The sequence below is a fragment of the Pristis pectinata genome, chromosome 38 (genome assembly GCF_009764475.1).
Source record: "Pristis pectinata isolate sPriPec2 chromosome 38, sPriPec2.1.pri, whole genome shotgun sequence".
NCBI classification, from domain to species: Eukaryota; Metazoa; Chordata; class Chondrichthyes; order Rhinopristiformes; family Pristidae; genus Pristis; species Pristis pectinata.
In genome coordinates this window covers 6992601-7015298 of record NC_067441.1, presented here as the reverse complement: position 1 = coordinate 7015298, position 22698 = coordinate 6992601, and the positions used below count along the sequence as shown (strand labels likewise).

General features: G+C 45.1%; 2 protein-coding genes across 5 annotated transcripts in view; one reads left to right on the top strand and one right to left on the bottom strand.

Annotated features, from left to right (window-relative positions):
- The first annotated feature begins 784 nt into the window (after positions 1 to 784).
- Positions 785 to 15171, top strand: polr2g (RNA polymerase II subunit G). Its single transcript, XM_052045302.1, has 8 exons — positions 785 to 902; positions 4960 to 5069; positions 7343 to 7502; positions 9231 to 9281; positions 10802 to 10867; positions 12002 to 12073; positions 12794 to 12827; positions 14267 to 15171. The coding sequence occupies exons 1-8, from the start codon at positions 891 to 893 to the stop codon at positions 14278 to 14280; spliced, it is 519 nt and encodes a 172-aa protein (XP_051901262.1). The 5' UTR covers positions 785 to 890; the 3' UTR covers positions 14281 to 15171.
- The window catches only part of LOC127587079 (5'-3' exonuclease PLD3-like), a 36370-nt gene continuing 22233 nt past the window's right edge, over positions 8562 to 22698 (bottom strand). For 3 of the 4 annotated variants that reach the window (XM_052045262.1, XM_052045263.1, XM_052045264.1), the window contains exons 12-14: positions 21163 to 21262; positions 19763 to 19964; positions 8562 to 8661 (exon numbers count right to left, since the gene is read on the bottom strand). In XM_052045262.1, coding sequence (XP_051901222.1) covers positions 8574 to 8661; positions 19763 to 19964; positions 21163 to 21262 — 390 coding nt within the window. In that variant the 3' untranslated portion in view covers positions 8562 to 8573. Of the gene's footprint in view, positions 8662 to 16494; positions 19965 to 21162; positions 21263 to 22698 lie in introns of those variants that run through there. The other variant, XM_052045265.1, reaches the window with a different exon arrangement.

Here is a 22698-nt window from a genome sequence, read left to right as displayed (position 1 = left end):
AGGGAGGTGGGGAGAGCAGATGAGAACAGTTGGGGGAGGGGACCCAGTGAGAGGGGTGTGTGGATGATCAGATGGAGTGGGTAGAGGAGGGGAAAGAGACAGAGTGATGGGGGGCTGGGGTGGGTGTGGAAGGAACTGGATGGATCAGGAGGAGAGAGAAACAGACAAAGCGGGAGCAGGTTACCTGAAACTGGAAGATTCAATGTTCATGCTGTCAGTCTGTAGTCTGCCCAGATGGAATACGAGGTGCTGTTCCTCTAAGTTTGCGTTTAGCCTCACCTTGGCAGTGGAGGAAGCCGAGGACAGTCAGGTCGGTGGGGGAATGGGGAGGGGAATTAAAACGGCCGGCAGCCGAGAGCCGCAGAAGACCATGGTTGACGGAGAGCAAGTGCTCGGCGAAGCGTCTGCCTAGAATGTTCTTGGTCTCACCGATGTAGAGGAGGCCACATCGAGAGCACAGAATGCAACAGACAGGGTTGGTGGAGGTACATGTGAAGGGATGCATACGGTCCCAGAGTTTTCTATAATACCATCATTTTTTTTGTTCCCTACTGCCGTCACTTTTTGCTTTTCCTGCCCAAAGCCGCTTACCTGCCTCGGCCTTTCCTTTGTTTGGGAGGCTTCTTGGTTTCGTTCGCCCGATCGGAGCCTTCGGGCGTCGACCGACCGCCACGTGGAGAGATCAGAAGATGGCGGCCGCCGGAAGGAGAAAGCCAAGCGAAAACGGCGGGAACACCGACCGTAATGGGCGGGGCCAGAGGTTGCGTCATGACGTACACTGACGCCGTGAGTACGACACGATGTAAGCCGCCAGCCTCGCCGTGGGTTTGTTGGCCGGCAAACCGGAGGGACGCTTTTAAATAATTCCGACGTTAGCGATTGTTGCAGCAATGTTTTACCATGTGAGTATTTAATTGATTTTAAAGGAATGACAGTAATTCAGGTAGAAATAAAAGACGGTGACGGTCGGCGAGTTCGTTTAATTTTAAACCATGGTCGAGGAACGGCTGGCGAGAGGCGGGGGCAGAGCTACACGGTGATTGACGGCCGCGGCGTCCTATCCAGTGACAGCTATGGCCGGTTTCCGTATGATTGGCGGTTCTTTTCACCAATCATATTTGCGGGCGGGCTTTCAATTCAAAATGGCCAAATCTTTGGTGGCGAAAGTCCGAAATAGAAGGAGAAAGTGGTGGAAATCATAATACTATTTTTTTTTTAGATATGGTTTTTTAGATTTTCTGGCAGTAACTAACTTAGCTCATTATTTTCCCTCATGTTGCACTCCTTCTGCATTCCTCATTCAGCCAAGGTTGGTCCCTTGGCCTAATAGTTTGGAGCATTGTCAAAACCACAAGGTTGCAAGTTGTGGTGGGATCCAATTCTGTTGTTGCTGATAACCTGCAGTGGCCCCTGCCCCATCTTAAGCTACAACCAAAAGCCTGGAGGGACTCAGCGGGTTACGCAGCATCTGTGGAGGGAAATGGCTGTGTCCAGACTCGATGAGCCCTGTCGCCCAGCCTAGAGAGCGAGGGACGGACAACAAAAAAATCCTCCATCTACCATGTTGCTTCCCACTTATTCAACTTGTCTATTATCCCTCTTGAAGCGTCTTTGCATCCTCATCACTACTTTGATACCACAGGGAAATTGGCCAAAAGGATTCTCCTAAATTGCCCCTCTCCCATGGCCAAAGAACTCCTTCCAGAATGGTAATGTGGATTCTGTTCGCGAAGAGGAACGAGGGACGTGTTACTCACTAATTACCGATGCAAAAAAAAAAGCTGTAGAGAATGTCACCGACCACTAAACATGGTCCTTTTTGACATCAAGTGGCAAGGCAAGATTCCAGACACAGATTCTGTCCCAAACAAACCTCTCCAGCATTCATACATTGTTAAAAGAATCGCAGATTAGGTGGGTAGGACATGTCAGAAGAATGGAGACACAGGAGACTGCAGATGCTGTAATCTGCAGCATAAAACAAGATGCTGGAGAAACTTGGGGATTGGGGGGGGGTGGTCAGGCAGCATCTGTGGAGGGAAATGGACAGGCGACATTTCAGGTCGAGACTGTTCATCTGCACTCTGATCAAGATGAAAGATTTCGACCCAAAACATCAACTGTCCATTTTCCTCAGCAGATGCTGCCTGACCCGCTGAGTTCCACTAGCATTTTGGTTTTTTTTTTGCACATGTCAGAAGAATGTCTGATGACAGAATCCCAAAGAAGTTACTGTATGGAGAGCTGACTGAGGGCAAGTGATCACTTAGTGTACTGTTAAAGAGATTCAAAGACTCTTAAAACAGCACTGAAGAGCTTCAACATTGACGCATACCACTAGGAACAGCAAGCATTGATCATCCTGTTTGGCGTACCGGCATTAAAAGTGATGCTCACTCATATGAGGAGGCTGAAATGGAGGAAGCAAAGAGGAAAAGAGAATCTCGAAAATCAAGAACCATTGATGCTACACCATCCCTATGCCTTTGTCATCTGTGTGATAGGAACTTTAGAGGCCACATTATTCTAATCAGCCATCTCCGTAGACTTTGAAATGCTATAGACTAGATGTCATGGTCTTATCAAGAATGAGTGAGCAACAACAGCACTTTGCCTTACAGTGGTCACTTCTTATCTCCACTGTTATGGATGGATGTATTTGCAACAGATAGACTGATGAAAACAAAGTTAAGTAGTATCGTCACTTGAATTTATCTCTTGCCACTTGCAGAAGACCTAGTCAGGCAAAACAGCGCTTGTGCTCTTTATTAAAGGGCATTGAAGTCTCCAGTGCATTCTGTGTTTTTGATACTCCTGGTAATTCTTCCAAGCTGGAGATGGTAATCAGCCTTGCTCATTTTAACTGATGTTGAGAGGCATCATAGACTCTGGAATGAGTATTTATAACTCCTAAGGAACAGCTCTCTGGCTTGTAGGCTGAAAGATGGCAGGTTTCCTCTCCCTCAGTGATATTCGTAAGCATGTGGGTTTTTGCACGGTAGTGTAGCGGTTAGTGTAACAATATTACAGTGCCAATGACCTGGGTTTAATTCCAGCCACCGTCTGTAAGGAGTTTGTATGTTCTCCCCGTGTCTGCGTGGCTTTCCTCTGGGTGCTCAGGTTTCCTCTCACATTCCAAAGACATACGGGTTAGGAAGTGGTGGCTGGAAGCGTGGTGACACTTGCAGGCTATCCCGAGAACATTCTATGCAAAAGATGTATTTCACTCTGTGTTTCGATGTACATGTGACTAATAAAGATATCTTATCCCAACGGAAATATGAAGGCAATGGGGGAGGGGGGGTGGCCAGCAAGACTGTCTGAGGTAAAGTGGAAGGCTGGAGAGCTGAAATGATGAGTTAGCCATAAAAGAAACAAAAGACATAACTGAAAATGGAGACATGAGAGACTGCAGATGCTGGGAATCTGGAGCAACAAACACAAAAATGCTGGAGGAACTCAGCAAGTCAGGCAGCATCTATGGAGGGAAGTGAACAGTTGATGTTTCGGGCCGTTTTGTCAGGACTGGAAAGGAAGAGGGGAGAAGCCAGAATAAAAGGGTAGGGAGAGGGGGAGGAGCACGAGCTGATAGGTGAAGGTAGGTAGGTGAAAGGGAATGATATGAGAAGCTGAAAAATGAACTGAACTGAACTAACTGGAAGTGTTTCGTTTAAACTTCTGACACGGCAGGCACGGTGGTTCCGGTAGACCTGGGTTCGGTTCCAGCCACTGTCTGTAAGGAGTTTGTATGTTCTCCCCGTGTCTGCGTGGGTTTCCTCTGGGTGCTCCGGTTTCCTCCCACATTCCAAAGACGTACGAGTTAGGAGTTGTGGGCATGCTATGTTAGCGCAGGAAGAGTGGCAACATTTGCAGGCTGCTCCCAGCACATTCTATGCAAAAAGATGCATTTCACTGTGTGCTTCGATGTACACGTCACATAAATATATCTTATCTCTTAAATTGTTTGGTCCTTTCTGGCCCCCCGCCCAACTTGATTGACAGGGTCTTTGTGTCCATCTGCCTTGAGACGACAAAGCCTTTCCCTTACAGGAAATGGGAAAATGTTCTCCCTCCTCCTCTTACCACCCTCTCAAAATAAGAAATAACCTGCAATTATATTGAATTACTCCCTGATCCATGGATTTCTCCTGGCCAACGTTTTTCATGAACCAATGCCTGGAACATAATCTGATTGTTATCCTATTGCTGTGCACCCATTACAGTTATAGTACTGGATGGACTGCTTGGTCTAAGAGGAAGTGGATTGATTGGTAACTTTCAAAAGGAAGTTAGGTGCTTCCTTTGAAAGAAAGGAATTGGCTTGGTGGGGAAAGTGAAGAGAGCGCACCTGGGTCATCGTGTACAGTTGGTCTTTCTGAAGAAAGCATGTACTTGACATAGAGGGAGTGCAACAAAGATTCACTGGTGGGTTTGCTGTCTGAGGGGAAATTGAATAGATGAGGCCTGTATTGCTTTTCCCTTGTACTAGCTTGATGTACTGGTGTGATGAAATAATCTGCATGGATGGCATGCAAAATAAGTTTTTCACTTGACCTTGGTACATGTGACAATATTATTCCAATTCCAATTCTGTCAGTTCTCAGTATCTTAACTTCTAAGATCCAGGGCATGCAACCCCAGTTTGAGTACTTTTCATGGAACAATTTGTGTCCCATCAAGGGGTGGAAGTGAAGGCACCTCTGACAATGCAGCACTCTCCCCACCCCCAGTAGCGTTTGCAAAGGCAACCTAGGTTTTGTACTCAAGTCTGTGGACTCCTGCCGCCAAATCAACATCTCTGCCCCTCCCAGCAATGACAATATGGCCCCTCCAAAAAATCCAGCCTGTGCGTGCTTCTGAGCTGCATTTTTGTTTGCTGTTTAAAGTTTCAGAAGTCCCTTGAAAAGCACAACTGCATAATTTTTAACTAGCCACGTTTTTCTTTCCTTCTGAACGCAGATTTCTTTGGAACACGAAATCTTGCTTCACCCTCGATACTTTGGGCCTAACCTCCTCAATACCGTCAAACAGAAGCTCTTCACTGAGGTGGAAGGAACCTGCACTGGAAAGTGAGTGACCTACAGGTCCTGTTTCATATTCAAAACAGCACATGTCAAAAAATACAGTGCCTCATCTGCAAAAACGTCTCGTGTTTTTGTCACAGTTTTTCCATCAACTTTCCCATTGTGGTTATTGTGCTTGCTATTAGAATTAAAACTACCAGTGTAAATTTCCTACTGCGATTCTTTTTTTGTTTTCTTTGATTTGTTTATCACTTGTGGCAGGCGTTCACTGACCATTCCTAGATGTACGAGTGAAAGTGTGAGTGGGCCACCAAATGGGATTGGTACAGTTTGTGTTACAAAGGTGCTGCCACCTTTCTGGTAGCTAAAGATTTCTAGTTTGTGCACGTGACTCCTGTCCCACATGGAGTGACTCTTGGGACCTTAACCCAAGCAAACCCTTTCACGTGTGTGTGTGTGTGTGTGTGTGTGTGTGTGTGCGCGCGCGCACGTGCGCGCATTGGCGGGTCTAAATTGTTTTCATTGGGGTGTATCATCTTGAACCACAGGTCTGTTGCCGTTGTCATATCCACCTTAATGTTTGAAAATTCCTAGATTCTGCCTAGTCTTTTGAGGTTACTATATTTAAATATTAGAGACATAGAGCTATACAGCATGGAAACAGGCCCTTCAGCCCAACTTGTTTGTGCCAACTAATTTGCCTACCTGAGCTAGTCCCATTTGCCTGCATTTGGCCCTTATTCCCCTGAACCTTTCCTATCCATGTACCTGTCCAAATGTCTTTTAAATGTTGTAATTGTACCCACCTCTACCACTATTTTTCGAACTGAAGACCTGTGACTAGTGGTGTTCTCCAGGGTTTGGTGCTGGCCCCATTGCTATTCGTCATCTGTGTCAATGATTTGGATGAGGATGTACAAGGCATGGTTAGTAAGTTTGCAGATGACACTAAAATCGGTGGTGGTGTTGACAGTGAAGATGGTTATCAGGATTTACAGAGGGATCTTGATCAGCTGGGTAAGTGGGCCAAGGAATGGCAAATGGAGTTTAATTTGGATAAGTGCAAGTGTTGCACTTCGAGAAGACAAACCAGGATAGGACTTTCACAGTGAACAGTAGGGCCCTGGGGAGTGTTGTAGAACAGAGGGACCTAGGAGTACGAGTACATGGTCCCCTGAAAGTGGTGTTGCAGGTAGACAGGGTGAAGAAGGCTTTTGGCACGCTTGCCTTCAGTCAGGGCATTGAGTTTAGAAGTCAGAATGTTATGTTGCAGTTGTACCAGACGTTGGTGAGACCGCATTTGGAATATTGTGTTCAGTTTTGGTTACCCTGCTATAGGGAAGATTCCATTAAGTTAGAAAAAAAGTGCAGAGGAGATTTACAAGGATGTTGCCGGGACTGGAGGGACTGAGTTATGGAGTGAGATTGAGTAGGTTGGGACTTCTTTCATTGGAGGAGATAGAGGGGTGATCTTAAAGAGGCCATAGGGTGAATGCACACAGACTTTATCCCAAGGTTGGGGAATCCAGAACCAGAGGGCATAGGTTTAAGGTGAGAGGGGAGACATTTACTAGGAACCTGAGGGGCAACTTTTTCACCCAGAGAGTGGTCCGTATATGGAACGAGCTGCCAGAGGAAGTGGTTGAGGCAGATACATTAATGACATTTAAAAGGCACTTGGACAGGTACATGGATAGAAAAGATTTGGAGGAATTATGGGCCAAACGCAGGCAAATGGGACTAACTTAGATGGGAATCTGGTTATCGTGGACCAATTGGTCCTGTTTCCGTGCTGCATGACTCTATTACTTCCTCTGCAGCTCAATCTGTACATGTACCATCTTTTGTGTGGAAAAACCAGCCCCTCGGGTCCCTTTTTAAGTCTTTCCCCCCCTCACTTTAAACTTATAACCTCTGGTTTTGGACTACCCTGCCCTGGGAAAAAGACTGTGGCTATTCACCTTATAGATGTCCCTATTTAGGGAAAAGAACCTTTCAGAAAGTTTGGAAGCCCTGAGCCCTCTCTATTTTTATTGGAAGGCATGGATTTTTTTTTATCTTTTGGACTGCAGGGAAAGGGCAAAGGAGCAGGAATAATTGGTAGCTCTTTCAGCCAGCTGGCACAGATACCATGAACTGAAGGCCTTCATCTGTGCTGAGGGAGTCTGTGGCTGTAGATCTTCAAAGCATGCCTATATTGTATTATTCTCAAATGATGGTGGGCTTTATTCTGAGCCTGTTGATCAAGTTGTCCAATTCATGGACTGTCTGAACCGCACGGTAAGCTGCAGCATTTTGTTTTGCTTCCTTTATTCTAGATATGGATTTGTGATTGCAGTCACCACCATAGACAACATTGGAGCAGGTGTAATTCAGCCAGGACGAGGATTCGTGCTGTACCCTGTTAAATACAAGGCCATTGTCTTCCGCCCATTCAAGGGGGAGGTTGTTGATGCTGTGGTCACACAGGTCAACAAGGTAATGTCCTGGTATATTTATTTCACTGTACCTCTTGTGTGCAGTTATGTGAAACCTTTTAAGTATTGGTTTCTGTTTATTCTATAGAACCATAGAACACTACAGCACAGCAAACAGGCCATTTGGCCCTTCTGGTCTGTGCCGAAACTTTAATCTGCTAGTCCCATTGACCTGCACCCAGTTCATAACCCTCCAGACCTCTCCCGTCCATGTATGTATCCAATTTACTCATAAGACTTAATAGTGAGCCAGCATTTACCACGTCAGATGGCAGCCCGTTCCATACTCCCACTTTTCTCTGAGTGAAGACGTTCCCCCAAACCTTTCCCCTTTCACCCTAAAGCCATGTCCTCTTGTACTTATCTCTCCTAATCTAGGTGGAAAGAGCTTACTTGCATTAACTCTGTCTATATCCCTCATAATTTTGTAAACCTCTATCAGATCTCCCCTCATTCTTCTACGCTCCCAGGAATAAAGTCCTAACCTGTTCAATCTCTCCCTGTAACTCAACTCCTGAAGACCAGCAACATTCTAGTAAATCTTCTCTGCTCACTTTCAATCTTACTGATATCCTTCCTATAGTTAGCTGACCGGAACTGCACACAATGCTCTAAATTTGGCCTCACCAATGTCTTATACAACCTCACCATAACATCCCAACTCCTATACTCGATACTTTGATTTACGAATGCCAAGATGCCAAAAGCTGCCTTTACAACCCTGTCTACCTGCGACGCCACTTTCAGGGAATTATGTATCTGAACTCCCAGATCCCTTTGTTCCTCCGCACTCCTCAGTGCCCTACCATTTACTGTGTATGTCCTACTTTGATTTGTCCTTCCAAAATGCAACACCTCACACTTCACACGAGGGGAGAGAGAATAAACTTCACAATGTAGGGCAGATTTCATTTTTATTGGTATGAAGCCTTTTATGGCCTTGCCCTTAAAACATTTAGGTGGCAATAGCTTGTGTCTGCTGGCAGCAGTCCAGTCTGAGGTTCAGTACTCAGTAGCTGACTTTCCAGTGAAATGTTGGATTGATAGTACTGCTGTCTGTTAGACATTAGGATCAGGCATTGTCAACATCCAAGGCTATCTGAAGACCAGCGAGTTCTCCCAGGTGTCTTGTCACCGTACCTCCTTTACCATCAGGCTCCCTTTAAAGCAAACATACATGGTGGTGTTCAGAGGATGTGACCAGCTGCTACATAAATCCAACTTTGTTCCTTGTTCACAAAAAAAAACAATTTCTGCCCCTATCATTCCTGCCCTTATCTTTCAAGGCACCATGTGTACAGTGGCAAAAATCTTGTCTGAAATTTGAGCCATGTAAGAATTATCTTAGCTATGAAGTTCAGAAATTTAAAATCAAAATGCTGCAAGTACTGGAAATGTGATTTTTAACAAAAAAAAACTGGGAATACTGATCGATCTATGGAGAGAGAAACGGTTAACATTTCATGTTAATGACCGTTCTGGTGTATGGTGTTCCTGTTTGTTTCATCAGGCTTGGGGTTTCTTAATGTGTAACTGTGCACCAGATTAAGAATCTCCTACTGTATCTACAGTGTCCAGTTATTCCCCAGAATAAGGATCAATCGTGTAACTGTTAATGCCCTGTTATTCCCCAGGGTAAGGATCAGTTATGTAACTGCAGTGTCAGGCTAGATTAGTTCAGCAATCACTGAGTTGCCATTTGTTTTTTTGCTCCTCCTGTACCCCATAGGTTGGACTCTTCACTGAAATTGGACCCATGTCCTGCTTCATCTCCAGACACGTAAGTTGTAACCTGCTGACGCTTACAGCCTGTTCACTGGTAAAGTTTCTAGATAAGTAATACAGAGAGTGTGGGTTTTGTCCCATTATGGCAGCTGAGAATTTGATATTGTTATATTAAAAACACCTGGAAATGAGATGTCATGTGTAACATGTGAACAGGTTTGAACAGGTTAGGACTTTATTCCTTGGAGCGTAGAAGAATGAGGGGAGATTTGATAGAGGTTTACAAAATTATGAGGGGTATAGACAGTAAGTGTGAGTAGGTTCTTTCCACTTAGATTAGGAGAGATAAGTACGAGAGGACATGGCTTTAGGGTGAAAGGGGAAAGATTTAGGGGGAACTTCTTCACTCAAGAGTAGTGGGAGTGTGGAACGAACTGCCATACGAACTGTGGTAAATGCAGGCTCACTCTTAAGTTTTAAGAATAAATTAGATAGATACATGGATGGGAGAGGTCTGGAGGGTTATGGATTGGGTGCAGGTCAATGGGACTAGCGGAACAAAGTTTCGGCACAGACTAAAAGGGCCGAATGGCCTGTTTTCTGTGCTGTAGTGTTCTATGGTAATAGTCATCGCAAGGCCTTTGAATTGCCAAATAATGCAACTCCCCTACTCTAGTCCTTTTGTGCTGTTGCTTCTACTATTTGGTTCCTTTTGTCTACTGACTACCAGCAATCACACCAAAAACACCTGCTTTTCCTGCCCACTCCTCTTAACCCCAGTCCACTGGATTGGCTGGGCCTCTTTGCTCAGGAGGAAAGTTGAGGGGTGACCAGATGGAATTTATTTTAAAAGTTGTGGAAGTGTTTGCCACTGTAGCTGCAGACCAGAGATCCCAGTTGGGAGGGAGGGAGGGTGGGTGGGTGGAGGAGCCAACACCAGAGTTCATGAATAAAAGAGAACACATAATAAATCCTCGAATGTATTCGAGGAAGGGCTTTACTCAAGGGTGTTGCGAATGCATAACTTGCTCGCTTTGTTGACGTAAAGAGCAGCATACATGTCCTGTAAGGTATTTGGAAATGGTCTTTGCCTAGACAGTGGTGGCATTCACTCCCACACAGCTTAATTGACACAAAAGAGCAGGGATACATTTAAAAAAAATTGTAAGCAAGTACATAAGAGAGAAAGGATGAGTGGGGTTAGGAGAATGGAGAAGTCTCTTGCGGAACATAACATCTGCACAAACCGGTTGGGCTAGATGGCCTGTTCCAGTGCTGCATCTGCTGTGTAATCTAGCAAATACATTTCTATAGAAGTAGCAGGCAGTTACCATGTGGTCAGAGAAACTGAAAATGTCACTGTACATTTCCCTCTGGTGGGGAGAAGGAAGATCAGATGGGCATCCGTGTGGATTTGTTGAGTGATGTTCTCTGAAGTCAAAATGACCACTTCAGTCTAGGCTGAAGATCGGCTGTGCATATAAAGAGATTCAAGGCCTCCTGAGTGCGCGTCTTTGGGAGGCCATAAAATCATTTGGTCTGTCTTGAGTGGTTAATTTTTGTGTTTCTTCCCAGTCTATTCCATCAGAAATGGAATTTGACCCTAATTCCAATCCACCCTGTTACAAGACCAGCGATGAGGTATGTGAATGGACGGCAAGTCATTTACTGAAACCTTTGCTCAAGTCGCTTAATTCTGCGGAAGGAATGGATCAGTTCTTTTTTCCCCCAGTCTCTAGCTGATCACCACTGAGGCAACATTAAGGGTTGCTGCAGGAAGCTGTAGCAAGGAATGAAGAAAAATTACACTGGCCAGTGACTAGTAATTCTGCTACTGTCATATATGTGGAGACATTGGATGAGAAAGGATTCAGCCCGTTGATGGTCTCTATGTTTGAATTTTTGTTTTCCAACCTGGTGTCAAAATTCACCCTTCAACGTAGACATGGCAAAGGTGCTGGTACCCCTGGAGAACTGCATCCCACCAAAGTTCAGCGCCTTGAAGCAAAATGTTGACAGTTCGGCTAAAATTACTTGAAGGAAAATGCCGAAGAATGTTCTATGGGATAAAAACTGAAAATGCTGGAAAGACTCAGCAGGTCAGGGGGTGTGTGTGGAGAGAGAAACAGAGTCAATGTTTCCTTCATCAAACCCAGCAATGGGCCCTTGACTTGAAGCATTAACTCTTATTTCTCTACAGATTCTGCCTGATCTTCTGAGTATTCTCGGCATTATGTTTTTATTTCAGATTTCTGCAGTTTGATTTGTTTTGCAGGTGGTTGGTAGAGTTGTGACCATTGTCTGACTAGAAATAGAGCCTCCTAATGTCCAAAAAACTGGAACTATGAAATCTGCAATATTTGGATGGGGAGTAACCTACTTTCACGGCCTTTCAAAGCAAACTCCTGCTTTTGAGAGTGGTGAGGCCGTGGAGTGCTTTGCTGGCCAGTGCATTGCCGTTGCATCTCTGCATGCTTCCAAGGGGGACCTTGACTGGTGGTTCTTTGAATTTTATAGAAAGGAAGTCATTTTACATCGAACTTGTGCGCCCTGTAATCTCTTAGGCTGGGATTATATTACTTTAGGGGCTCGGAGGAATTTTCAATCCGGTTTCATCCTTCTGTTCCTGGGCTTCCTGGCTAGTTTCTTGCCTCTCCTAGATTACATTTGAACAAAGCAGTTGGTCTTTTCCTGCTGGTCCTTTTCGTATGTCTGGAACGGTTGTTAACGTTGGTTGACGACAAGGCCATTCTAACTCTGGATCTTTTCTTCCAGGACATAGTCATCCAGCAAGATGATGAAATTCGACTGAAGGTTGTAGGAACCAGAGTAGATAAAAATGACATTGTGAGTACACAGCCCAATGTTTAGCAGACTGTTATAATGGCGACTGACATATTGGATGGTACAAATAACATTCATCCCCTTGCCATGGTAGTTTTGGTCAATGTAGCAAGATACAGGCACACACACAAAGAATAACCCAGGTATGATTTAACAGAAAGGGACATAGCAGTTGGTCTCCATGCTGCTCAACTAGGAAGGAAAACCTTCAGCCCATCTACAAGAAGGGAGACTTCAGCTGCTATCCTGCCTTTCCCAATCTGGGGAAATCCCAGCTGGAAAAGTGCATATATTGCACATCTGGACAATGAGGACTGGTGGAGGCCATAATAGTTTACTCGTAACAAGTTGCCATCTGGAAGGTGCTGTCTGAGAGGTCAGTGGAGGCAGATTTGATCAGAATTTTCAAATGGGCATTGGGCTTATTGAAAGAGTCTGAGTTTTGCAAGAAGCTTTAAGGGTGTAAGTTAAGGGATGGCTCTTTGGAAGACCTGGCACAGACATGGCTCGTTGGCTGTACAGTTCTAACAGGGCAGCGTCCAGCTGTGCTCCCCTTTTATAGGACTGAAGAATCTGTCAGAGGAATGGCAAGGGGCTTTTGTCATTCTGATTGTGGATGATGGGGGAGTCTGTCTGCCTAATGCACGTTGTCTTGCTGTGTGGATGAGGGGAGTTTTCAGGGTCTGTCAGCTCTTGTAACAGGTGCTTTCATTTCTCTTGCAGTTTGCCATTGGTTCTCTGATGGATGACTACCTCGGTAAGTACATCTGCTGACTCCCTGCAAGTACAGAAGGAAAGCAGGAGTCTCTACTTGATCTAGATGCACAATAAGATGCCGAGACCTACCCTAACAGTGGGTTTGAGGGCTACAGGCATGTGATGGCCTTCAGTGTGTGTGAACGATAACTCTTGGTACCACAAGTGAAAGGGTTAGCTTGAGAGTAGGTTGCAGGGTTACATGGATGGCTGGGAATGAGTAATGAATGGTTCATTGCTTCAGTGCTGTGGGTGATGTGTAACAGATATCTTTGAGTCGTATTGGGAAAGAACCTCGTCAACCTCTGAAATTTTGGTGAACTAAGATTGTCGTGTGCATTGCAAGCATAATTAGGAAGACAGATTTTCCACAAGAACACAAGACAAGATCAGATGTAGAGCCCTGGCCCCTCAAGCCTGCCCCATCATTCAAAATGATCCTGGTTAATCTAACCCCAGGTCTCAACTGCTTCTCAGTACCAGATCCCCACAACCCTCAATTCCCTGAATTTTCAAAAAAAAATTTACCACCACTTTAAATCCTTCTAATGAGCTGGTCTCCCACATTCTCTCAGGCAGAGAATATCAGATACAAGCAGTGGAAAGGGTGCAGAGGAGATTTACCAGGATGCTACCTGGTTTAGAGAGTATGCATTATGAGGAGAGACTAAGGGATCTAGGGCTTTACTCTCTGGAGAGAAGGAGGATGAGGGGAGACATGATAGAGGTGTACAAAGTATTAAGAGGAATAGATAGAGTGAACAGCCAGCGCCTCTTTCCCAGGGCACCAATGCTCAATACGAGAAGGCATGGCTTTAAATGGGTGGGAAGTTCAAGGGAGATATCAGAGGAAGGTTTTTCACCCAGAGAGTGGTTGGGGCATGGAATGCACTGCCTGGGGCGTTGGTGGAGGCAAGTACATTGGTCAAATTCAAGAGATTGCTAAATAAGCATATGGAGGAATTTAAAATAGAGGGATATGTGGGAGGAAGGTGTTAGATAGTCTTAGGCGAGGTTTAAAGGTTGGCACGACATTGTGGGCCGAAGGGCCTGTATTGTGCTCTACTGTTCTATGATTCCCTACTAGAATAAATTTCTATACACCTCAGTTTTAAATGACTGGCCTCTTGAAGCTAAATTTTCTCATTTGTCTAACTCCTTAGGCATGATTCTATAAAATCATCCCTCATTCTTCTGAACTCAAAGAATACAGACCTCGAACGAATGTTTGTCCTCTCTTGATAGGACACTCCTCTCATTCCAATTAATAGCCTGGTGAATCTTTCTGAACCAGAGATGCAGCAGACATGGTACTGACAGCAAGAGCCCTGCAACATTTCACAGTTATCAGCGTGGGAGGCAGGAGCTGCTCTCTTGATTTGTGTAAATCTCTGTCTCCTAATGGTTGAACACCTGGATTTTTTTTTCTTCTCTCTGCAGGACTTGTGAGCTAAAGCTACCACAAGCCATCCAGAACCGCCACCATGGGGATCAGAGAAGCGTTCTGAAGGCAACCTCTCCCTTCCCTGGTGCAGTGTCCTTGCACCGCTGCTCCACCTCTCAAAAGCTGCTCAACGTCAATATCCCTACCCTTGGGTCTGAGCCTGCGGGTGTGGTTGTGTTCCAAGGACTGAGCCAAAGGCAGCAAGTTCCTGTTCAAAATGAGTCTGTGAAGCAGCAGTGTTTGGGGTCATGGTCCTCCAAATCGACTCCTCCCTGAACTAGCCACAGCGATCATTCTCTGCCCAAAGGCAGGCAGTGCTCACCCTCTCGTTCATTCCAGAGGAGCCTGACCCCCCCAGGGCAATAGTGTTCTGTTTCTATAGTTTTATATCAGTGGCGTGCAATGCACATGTCCTGCAGCTCTCTGCCCCAGAACCGACACTGTGACAGTAGGGTCTACTTCAAACCCATAAACTGCAATGAAGAAGTGGCATCAGCACCAGTGAGTGCAAACCCAGCCCCTCACAGTGTGCTAATGGCAGCATCTAATCATTGTCAGTTCTATCCCAGACGTGCAGAACATTCCAAAAAAAAAGCTGACTTTTTTTCCCTCCTGCTATCTACAGCAGCGGAGCTGCCATTTCGGACACTTTGGCTCCCCCTGTTGGTTGGTAAATCTGGGACTAACTGAGGTTTAGGGTGTTGGCTGAATCTTAAAACAGATGCCTTGAATGAAATGTATGAATGGTAATAATTTCTGATTCCCCAATTTAAAAATGTCCTTCATTTGCTGGTCCTTCGTGGAACATTTTGGGCTTTTTCCTATTTTTAGTAGAATTGTAAGCTGGCCGCAAAGATCCCCATGCATTTCCTATTTAATAAAGAAATTTTTGATCTGGAAACATGCTGATATTTTTATTTGGATACCAAATCTTGCACACACAGATGGGATTTAATGCCTTCTGTGCCGTTTTAAACTCTGTAGATTTTCCATTGTTTACCTTTCAATTTGAATGAACTGATTACAGTGCTCCAAGTAAGAACAAAACACATATTAATTGGTCTGCTCGCAAAGTTTAAAGAAGGAATTCTGCATTGGCCTCAGGTTTCTGATTTCCATGTGTCCCTACTGTTGATGTACACCTGAGAGAAAATGCAATGGAGTTTCCTTGGATCAGTTGACTGTGCTTTAGCTGGACATGGATCCAGAGGTAGGTGAATTCTTTTTAACTCTGATTGTGTGCAATTCTGGTCACCCCATTATGGGAAGGATGTACTTTCATATTATCTTGCAGCTTTGGAAAGGGTAAGGGTTTACCAGGATGCTGACTGGATTAGAGGGTTTGACTATAAGGAGAGGTTGGACGAACTTGGGATATTTTCTCTGGAGCATCAAAGACTGATAGAAGTTTATAAAAATTGAGAGGCATAGATAAGGCAGGCAGCCAGAATCTTTTTCTCAGGGTAGAAATGTCAAATACTAGAGGGCATGCATTCAAGATGAGAGATGTTTAAAGGTGATGTGTGGGGCAAGTTTTTGTACACAGAGTGGTGGGTGCCTGGAACAGGCTGCTCGGGATAGTAGTGGAGGCAGATACAATAGGCTTTTAGATGGACATATGAATATGGAGGGATATGTATCATGTGCAGGCAGAAGAGATTTAGTTTAATATGACATTGTGTTCAATACAGACAGTGGTCTGAAGGGCCTTTTCTGTTTCTGGACTGATGAGCTCTGGGCTTGTTGTGTTGTCCCACAGCTCTTTGAGTGAACAGTAGGAAGGAAACTTTCATATTGCAGCTGTAGAAAAAAAAACACCCAGCATTGCTGTTCCAGACATACATGGTGCAGAATGTGTCTGTATGCCTGGCAATGTATAACACCAGGGCAGAGTACAGTGGGTATGTTTCTTACTATAGAGTACAGGTCTGACATTATTACACTGGGTGTATCACTGGGAGACAGTGCTGGTAGGTAGTTCTGTTTTAACATGAATACAGGATTGTGGATATAGTTGAATCACTGTAATGCAGGCATACAGGTTGTTATTAGGCAACACTGGGTGTAGATTGCAATGGTGAGGATTCTGTGGTGTTGAATATAATTTTCCCATATGTCAAGCATTGCTATGAAAACTTTGTGTCCACACCCTTGTGGGCTTGAGGATACATTGGTAATAATTTAATATTTCATCATCCAAAAAAAACCTGCAGGCAAGTCCCAAGAAAGAAGCACAAATCACTTTATTTCAACACAAGCATGTCAAATCTTAGAAGCATTCTGAAACAGCATTTGGGAAAACAACTTCATATAATTGATGGTAAAAGGATCTTTGCCGTAGCTACTCTGCCTTTTAAGCTGGGAATGTTATTCCCCTAAAGAGTTGGATGTCCAATTCCATCCCCTTCCTGAGACCAAGGCTGCATGTCTAAACAATGAATTTTCTGTAATCCTTGTGGTTGTATTCCTCCAGCTGACTGTTCACACCCATATCTGATCCCTTCTCAGACTGTAGGCAGTACAGGGTTATGCAGTCTCAAGTCTGAATTATGTGGAGAGCTTCACTGTCTTTCATTTCTGCAACTGCAGTCCAGTTAATACCAGAACTTTCCCTTAACTGGAAAGTACTCACTGAGCTCAATGCAGCATCCCTGGTATCTGTCACAGCCTGTTACCCAGTAGAACTACAGCCTTTGCTTTCCAGATGTAGCATGCAATCTATGATACACGCAAACAAGATTTTACATAAACTGAGTGCAATAAGTTTCAAAAATGGAGAACTACTAATGCTTAGCAATCTACCACATTGCCAACAAGCTAGGTCATGGATGGCGAACGTCACAAAGTTACTGAAAAGTGCAAACTTTACATCAAAACAAAGGCTTCCAGAAACTATCTCCCTGGAGCTTGGCACCAGCTGGCATTTGAAAGCTTCAGAGCAGCATATAATATCCCTGTAACTACAATCTTTAATTCTCCTAAGGGGTTTGGATTTCACTGGCAAAGCCAGCATTGATGCACATCCCTAACTGCTCCTAAACAGTGGTGAGCTGCTTCTTACAAGCATTGCAATCTGTGGGCTATTGGACAGGAAGGTACAGGATTTGGACACAGTAATAAAGGAACAGAGAGATTTCCAAGAGAAAGGAATCTGCAGGTGGTGATGCTCCAATTTACCTGCTGCTCTTGTTCTCGGTGGTATAGAGGACACGGGTTTGGGTCTCAGTAACTGCAGTGCATTTTGTAGATGGCACAGGTGGTGAAGGGAATGTTCAGGGTGACAGATGAGGTGAAAATCAAAATGGCCTCGATGTTAAGGTTTCCTTCAACATGATATGAGAGCCGTATTTGCCCATGCTCGGAGCATATTACACAATGTTTCTGATCTGTGCCTTGCACTGGAAAGATCATGGGGAGCCCAGTGGTGAGTTACACCCCATTTCTGATTTGCCCTTGTAGCCACAGAGCTACAAAACAAAAACAGTAACATAAAGCAAGACATTTTTCTTTTCAGCTGGAAAATCAATTCACTTTATAAAAGCTAATTTTGTAAAATTCAAAATACACCTGAATAAAGCATCCAATCTCCTTTGTTTAGTTTTTCCCTTCTCCACAGTAAAACTCCATTAATGCATCACACTGGGAACTTTTGATACCAGATTCATATTCTCAGACGGGTACATGGATAGAAAAGGCCCAGAGAGAGATGGGCCAAATATTGACAAATGGGATGGGCTCAGATTTCTTGCTCAGCTTGGACAAATTGGGCTAAAGGGTCTGTTTCCGTGCTGTACAATTCTATGACTCTTATGCTCCACACACTTTCACTTTCAGATATTACATACTAGAATAATAAATTTTCCATTCAACACATTAAAGGGAGCACAGCATCTGGGGCCCTTTGAGTATCAAGGAAGAGCAGTAACCTTGGCCCCAGTGCATAGAAGGGAGTACAGAAATCAGCACCTGGTGAGCCAGGTGTCAAACCATCAGGATTTTGGAATAATTGGACAGCAGATTATCAGTTTTTACTGTATCAGAAATTATTATGGAAATAGGCTCAATAAAATGAGGGTTCAAAGTTAACTAAACAAATATTCTCTACTCCTGTGCCCAAAGACTACTTAGTGTAGATCTATGATCTGACTAATTCTTGCCACATATATAAAAAAGAAACACAATCATTCTTTGCCCAAGCTAAATAAATCCTATATTTCAGTAGAAAAGCCTTCAAAAAATAGAATTGTAACAAAATATATTTATACACTTTTAAATTCTCTCTTGTGGGAACACTTTGCTATTGAACTAGATAATGGTCCTCAAAGCCAGCAGTCAAAGGAGCAATGAATTGTCAGTGATGGTAACAACTGGGAACCTGCAGTCTCACCAACAGAGGAGACCAAATAGTAATCAACCCTGGATGATTTCCAAACCCCTGACAATGCTATTTGATGCTCAGTGTACCATTACTTTAGACAGACTGGGTTTGAAGTGGGCTACCTTCTTTGGCACAAAAGATATGTGGTGCACCTATAACACAACACAGGACAATGATTTTGCAATTTGTGTCATCTGTCAGATGAAGCATTAAAGTCTAATAATCCTTCCTCTCAGACAAAGGTATGATTTCCTGTTCCTAAGCTGCATCACTGACACATCATAGGTGGCTGTAAAGTGGCCTTGGAAAACCAGAGTCTGCAGAAGTTGCTAAATAAACGGAATTTTTTTTTGTTACAAGTACCCAGGTGGAGAGGGAGAAGTCGAGATGCTTTATGTAAACTGCTGCATTTCCAATAAACTCACTCGTGAGCATCTCAAATTAGTGGGAGGAGGTTGGCTGGGGCCAGAAAGTCTCAGAGGCTGAGTGGCTTTCACAAATAGAGCAGGACTGACTCTCAAATGGATCAAATCCTGGCAGCTCCACCTGCCTTGGCACACACAAGGACCAAAGGTGCTTCCTTTGGCACAGCTGAGAGCAGGCTGACTAGTGAATCGTTCAAAAGCTGCATCTTGCAATTACGCTCCATATCTATCTACTGTCCAAGCTAAAATGTATTTGGTGAACTGTACCATGTTAAAGCGGGTTGGCGCCTCTGTTAAGACAACATCTGGAAAGGCTCCACAATGGTACCGTGCAGTTGAGGCTCAAGCTTCAAAAGTCGAAAACCACACACGGTCAGCATTAAAGTGATAAATTGATTCAGACAGTTTTGACGTTGTGACACTCTGCCGAAATCCTCCTCTGCTGACACCGAACCTTCCTTTGTTGTTGTGGGATTGTAAAGCAAATTTGTTTTGGGATCAGCAGAGAGTTCAGAAACTGATAACAACTTTAAAAATGCCACTCAGCCTCAGGGGAAAACATAACGCATGGTTGAAGGGGAGCAGAGGCAAGGAAATGGAGTGCCAGAGGCTCTCGAACTCTCTCTCAGCTAGCCAACCCCTCCCTCCCACCTCACGGAATGGACTTCACGATGCTTGCTGCTTCTTACACGCTCCCATCAGACTGCAGGCATCGTTCAACTCCTTCGCTGCCCAGCTCCAACGCGTGTTCAGAGTTCCAGTCACGCTGGAAGACTGCCTTCAGCTGGTTCTGCACAGTGTCAGGGTTCTCTGCGTCGGTCCCAGTCTGGTTTATGACCAGTCCCACGCCAGCTGTCCTGATGAAGTAGTCTTCAGACCAGTTGGACGTTCCTTTTGAAGCAAAGATCACAGAGATTCAAGGTTTGTAAAAACTGCCTAGTTAATCCCCTACCTCTCCCCTGTGTTTTCTCCCCCCACCCCCATTCCAAAATCACAACATTTGTATTTATTTTTGGATACATCAGAAATGTGACTTTTCCTCCCTTCACAAGTTTCTGTGTCAAGTTCAAGTTGTCATTAGCAGGAACATAAATGCCGTGAAGATTAGCTTTTTGCAGCAGCACAGTACGTTATAAGACGAGGACAAACGTGATTTAACAAATTTAAATTAACATTTTTGCACGTCAGGGACTGACTATAGGAGTTGGGACGTTCTGTTGCAGTTGTATAAGTCATTGGTGAGGCCGCACATGGAGCACTGTGCACAGTTTTGGTCGCCCTGTTACAGGAAAGACGTGGTTAAACTGGAAAGAGTGCAGAGAAGATTTATGAGGATGTTGCCAGGACTCGAGGGCCTGAGTTATAGAGAGAGAGGTTGGCCAGGCTGGGTCTTTGTTCCCTGGAATGCAGGAGAATGAGGGGCGACCTTATAGAAGTGTTTAAAATTATGAGAAGCATAGATAAGGTGGACGGTAACAGTCTTTTCCCCAGGGTAGGGGAGTCCAAAACCAAGGGGCATGGGTTTAGGGTGAGAGGGGAAAGATTTAAAAGGGATCTGAGGGGCAACTTTTTCCACGCGGAGGGTGGTGAGTGTATGTAAGGAGCTGCCAGAGGAAGTGGGTGAGGCAGGTACAACAGTATCATTTAAGAAGCACTTGGACAGGTACATGGAGGGGTGGGGCTTGGAGGGATATGGGCTGAATGCAGGAAATTGGGATTGGCTGGGTGGACACCGTGGTTGGCATGAACTGGTTGGGCTGAAGGGCCAGTATCCAGCTCTATGACTCTACAAGATCAATTATACACATGCACAAAATAATCAATGACACCAGCGCAAGATTGAGAGAGAGAGAGAGAGAAAGAGAAAGTAGATACAGTCTGAGGTAGTGTTAAGGCTTTCTGCAGTCAGTTCAAGAGCGTGAAGGCAGTGGGGAAGTGTGACCACGCTTATTGTGGGAATTTCCTATGTAAGCATGTAACACTGCAATCACACCCTTCGGTGGTGCCTCCTTCCTTTAGTGGCAGACGAGAGGCGAGGCAGGTCAGGGCGGGGTACAGAATTACCCGTCCGCCACCCCACTGTACTCACCAATGTATGCAATGCGGTCGGTGACCATGTACTTGTTGTGATTGACCCTGCTGAAGGGAATTTTCTTCTGCTCCGCTGTGGCTGAAACCCGGAAGATTTTCTGCAATAGAATACAAGCAGCAATACTTGGATAGTGCAAAACATCTGTCAGGAACCAGCCGGGGATTATTTTCAGACTATTCCTGCCAGCGGGTTCATGCCTCGTACATATTCCACAGAATGCTCCCACCTCCTTCATTGCCCTCCGAGTCACACAGGCCCTTCTGCTCACTCAGTGTGTCGACCATCAAACACCCATTTACAGTACGTTAAACCCCCCCCCCCCACTAATTCCATTTCATTCTCCCCACACTCCCATCAATTCCCCCCAGATTCTACCCCTCACCTACACACCAGGGACAGGTTTACAGCAAATTAACCCGGACGATACCCACGCAATCACAGGGAGAACGTGCAAACTCCGCAGACAGTGGAGGTCGGGATCGAACCCAAGTCTCTGGCGCTGTGAGGCAGTGGCTCCATCTACTGCGCCACACCACGTTTCTGTAACACAACACCTTCTGTTCTTTTCTCCCTTATTTTTCTTTTTAAAGCCAGCCTCTCTGCTCTCCTCCCAATTCCGATGGAAGTTCAGAGCTGAAATGTTATCACCTTCTCTCTCCCAGATGCTGCCTGACCGGCCGAGAATCCACAGCATTGCCTGCTTTTTATTTAACTCCCCGCAAGAACACGTTCTGCATACCCATCTCTGAAGGTACCAGAGCTTCCCTGTGAACCCAGCACTTCCATTTCTCAGCCCTAGATGGGCGGCGCAGCAGGTAGAGCCGCTGCCTCACAGCTCCAGAGACCCGGGTTCGATACTGACCTCCGGAAATGTCCGTGTGGAGCTTGCATGTTCTCCCTGTGACTACTGGTGCTCCGGTTTCCCCACCCCCTGTATCCCAGAAATTGGCCGCTGTAAAGTGTGCAAGTGAGTGGGCAAAATCTAGGGGCAGTTGATGGGAAGGTGTTAAAGTACATGGTTGATGGTCAATGTGGACTCAGTGGGTCAAAGAGACCTGTTTCTCTGCTGTGTCTAGGACTCTGTTAGAGAGAGTGGCAGTCTCCAGGTCAGGTATCTCAATCCTTAACCCCAGGAGCTGTGCTGCCTGGATGTTCTACCAAGGAAGGAAGCACCAGGACAGCGGCCAAACCCACGGGTACCACCATGGCACGTTGGTGTGAGGACAACAGAACGAGATCACTTGAACAGTGAATTCTTCAACTTCAGGTAACCTGCTCCCCCTCCGTCCCTTTTCTCCCTCCTCCTGATCCACCCAGTCCCTCCTACACCCCCCCCAACCCCCGTTTCTTTCCCCTCCCCCACCCACACACCCCTCCCACTGGGTCCCCTCCCCCCTCTGTTCCCATCTGCCCTCCACACTCCCCTTATTTGGTTCCGTGCTCCACCTTTTTTTTTAAACAAACATTTATTAACTAAAAGCACTACAAAAGGACAACCAGTGTCAAAACACTACAACTAACACAGAAAGAGAA

Coding starts and splice junctions, on each gene's coding strand:
- polr2g (XM_052045302.1), top strand. Junction 5,070..7,342: donor GAAGGAACCTGCACTGGAAA/GTGAGTGACCTA, acceptor CCTTTATTCTAG/ATATGGATTTGTGATTGCAG. Junction 12,074..12,793: donor GAGTAGATAAAAATGACATT/GTGAGTACACAG, acceptor TTTCTCTTGCAG/TTTGCCATTGGTTCTCTGAT.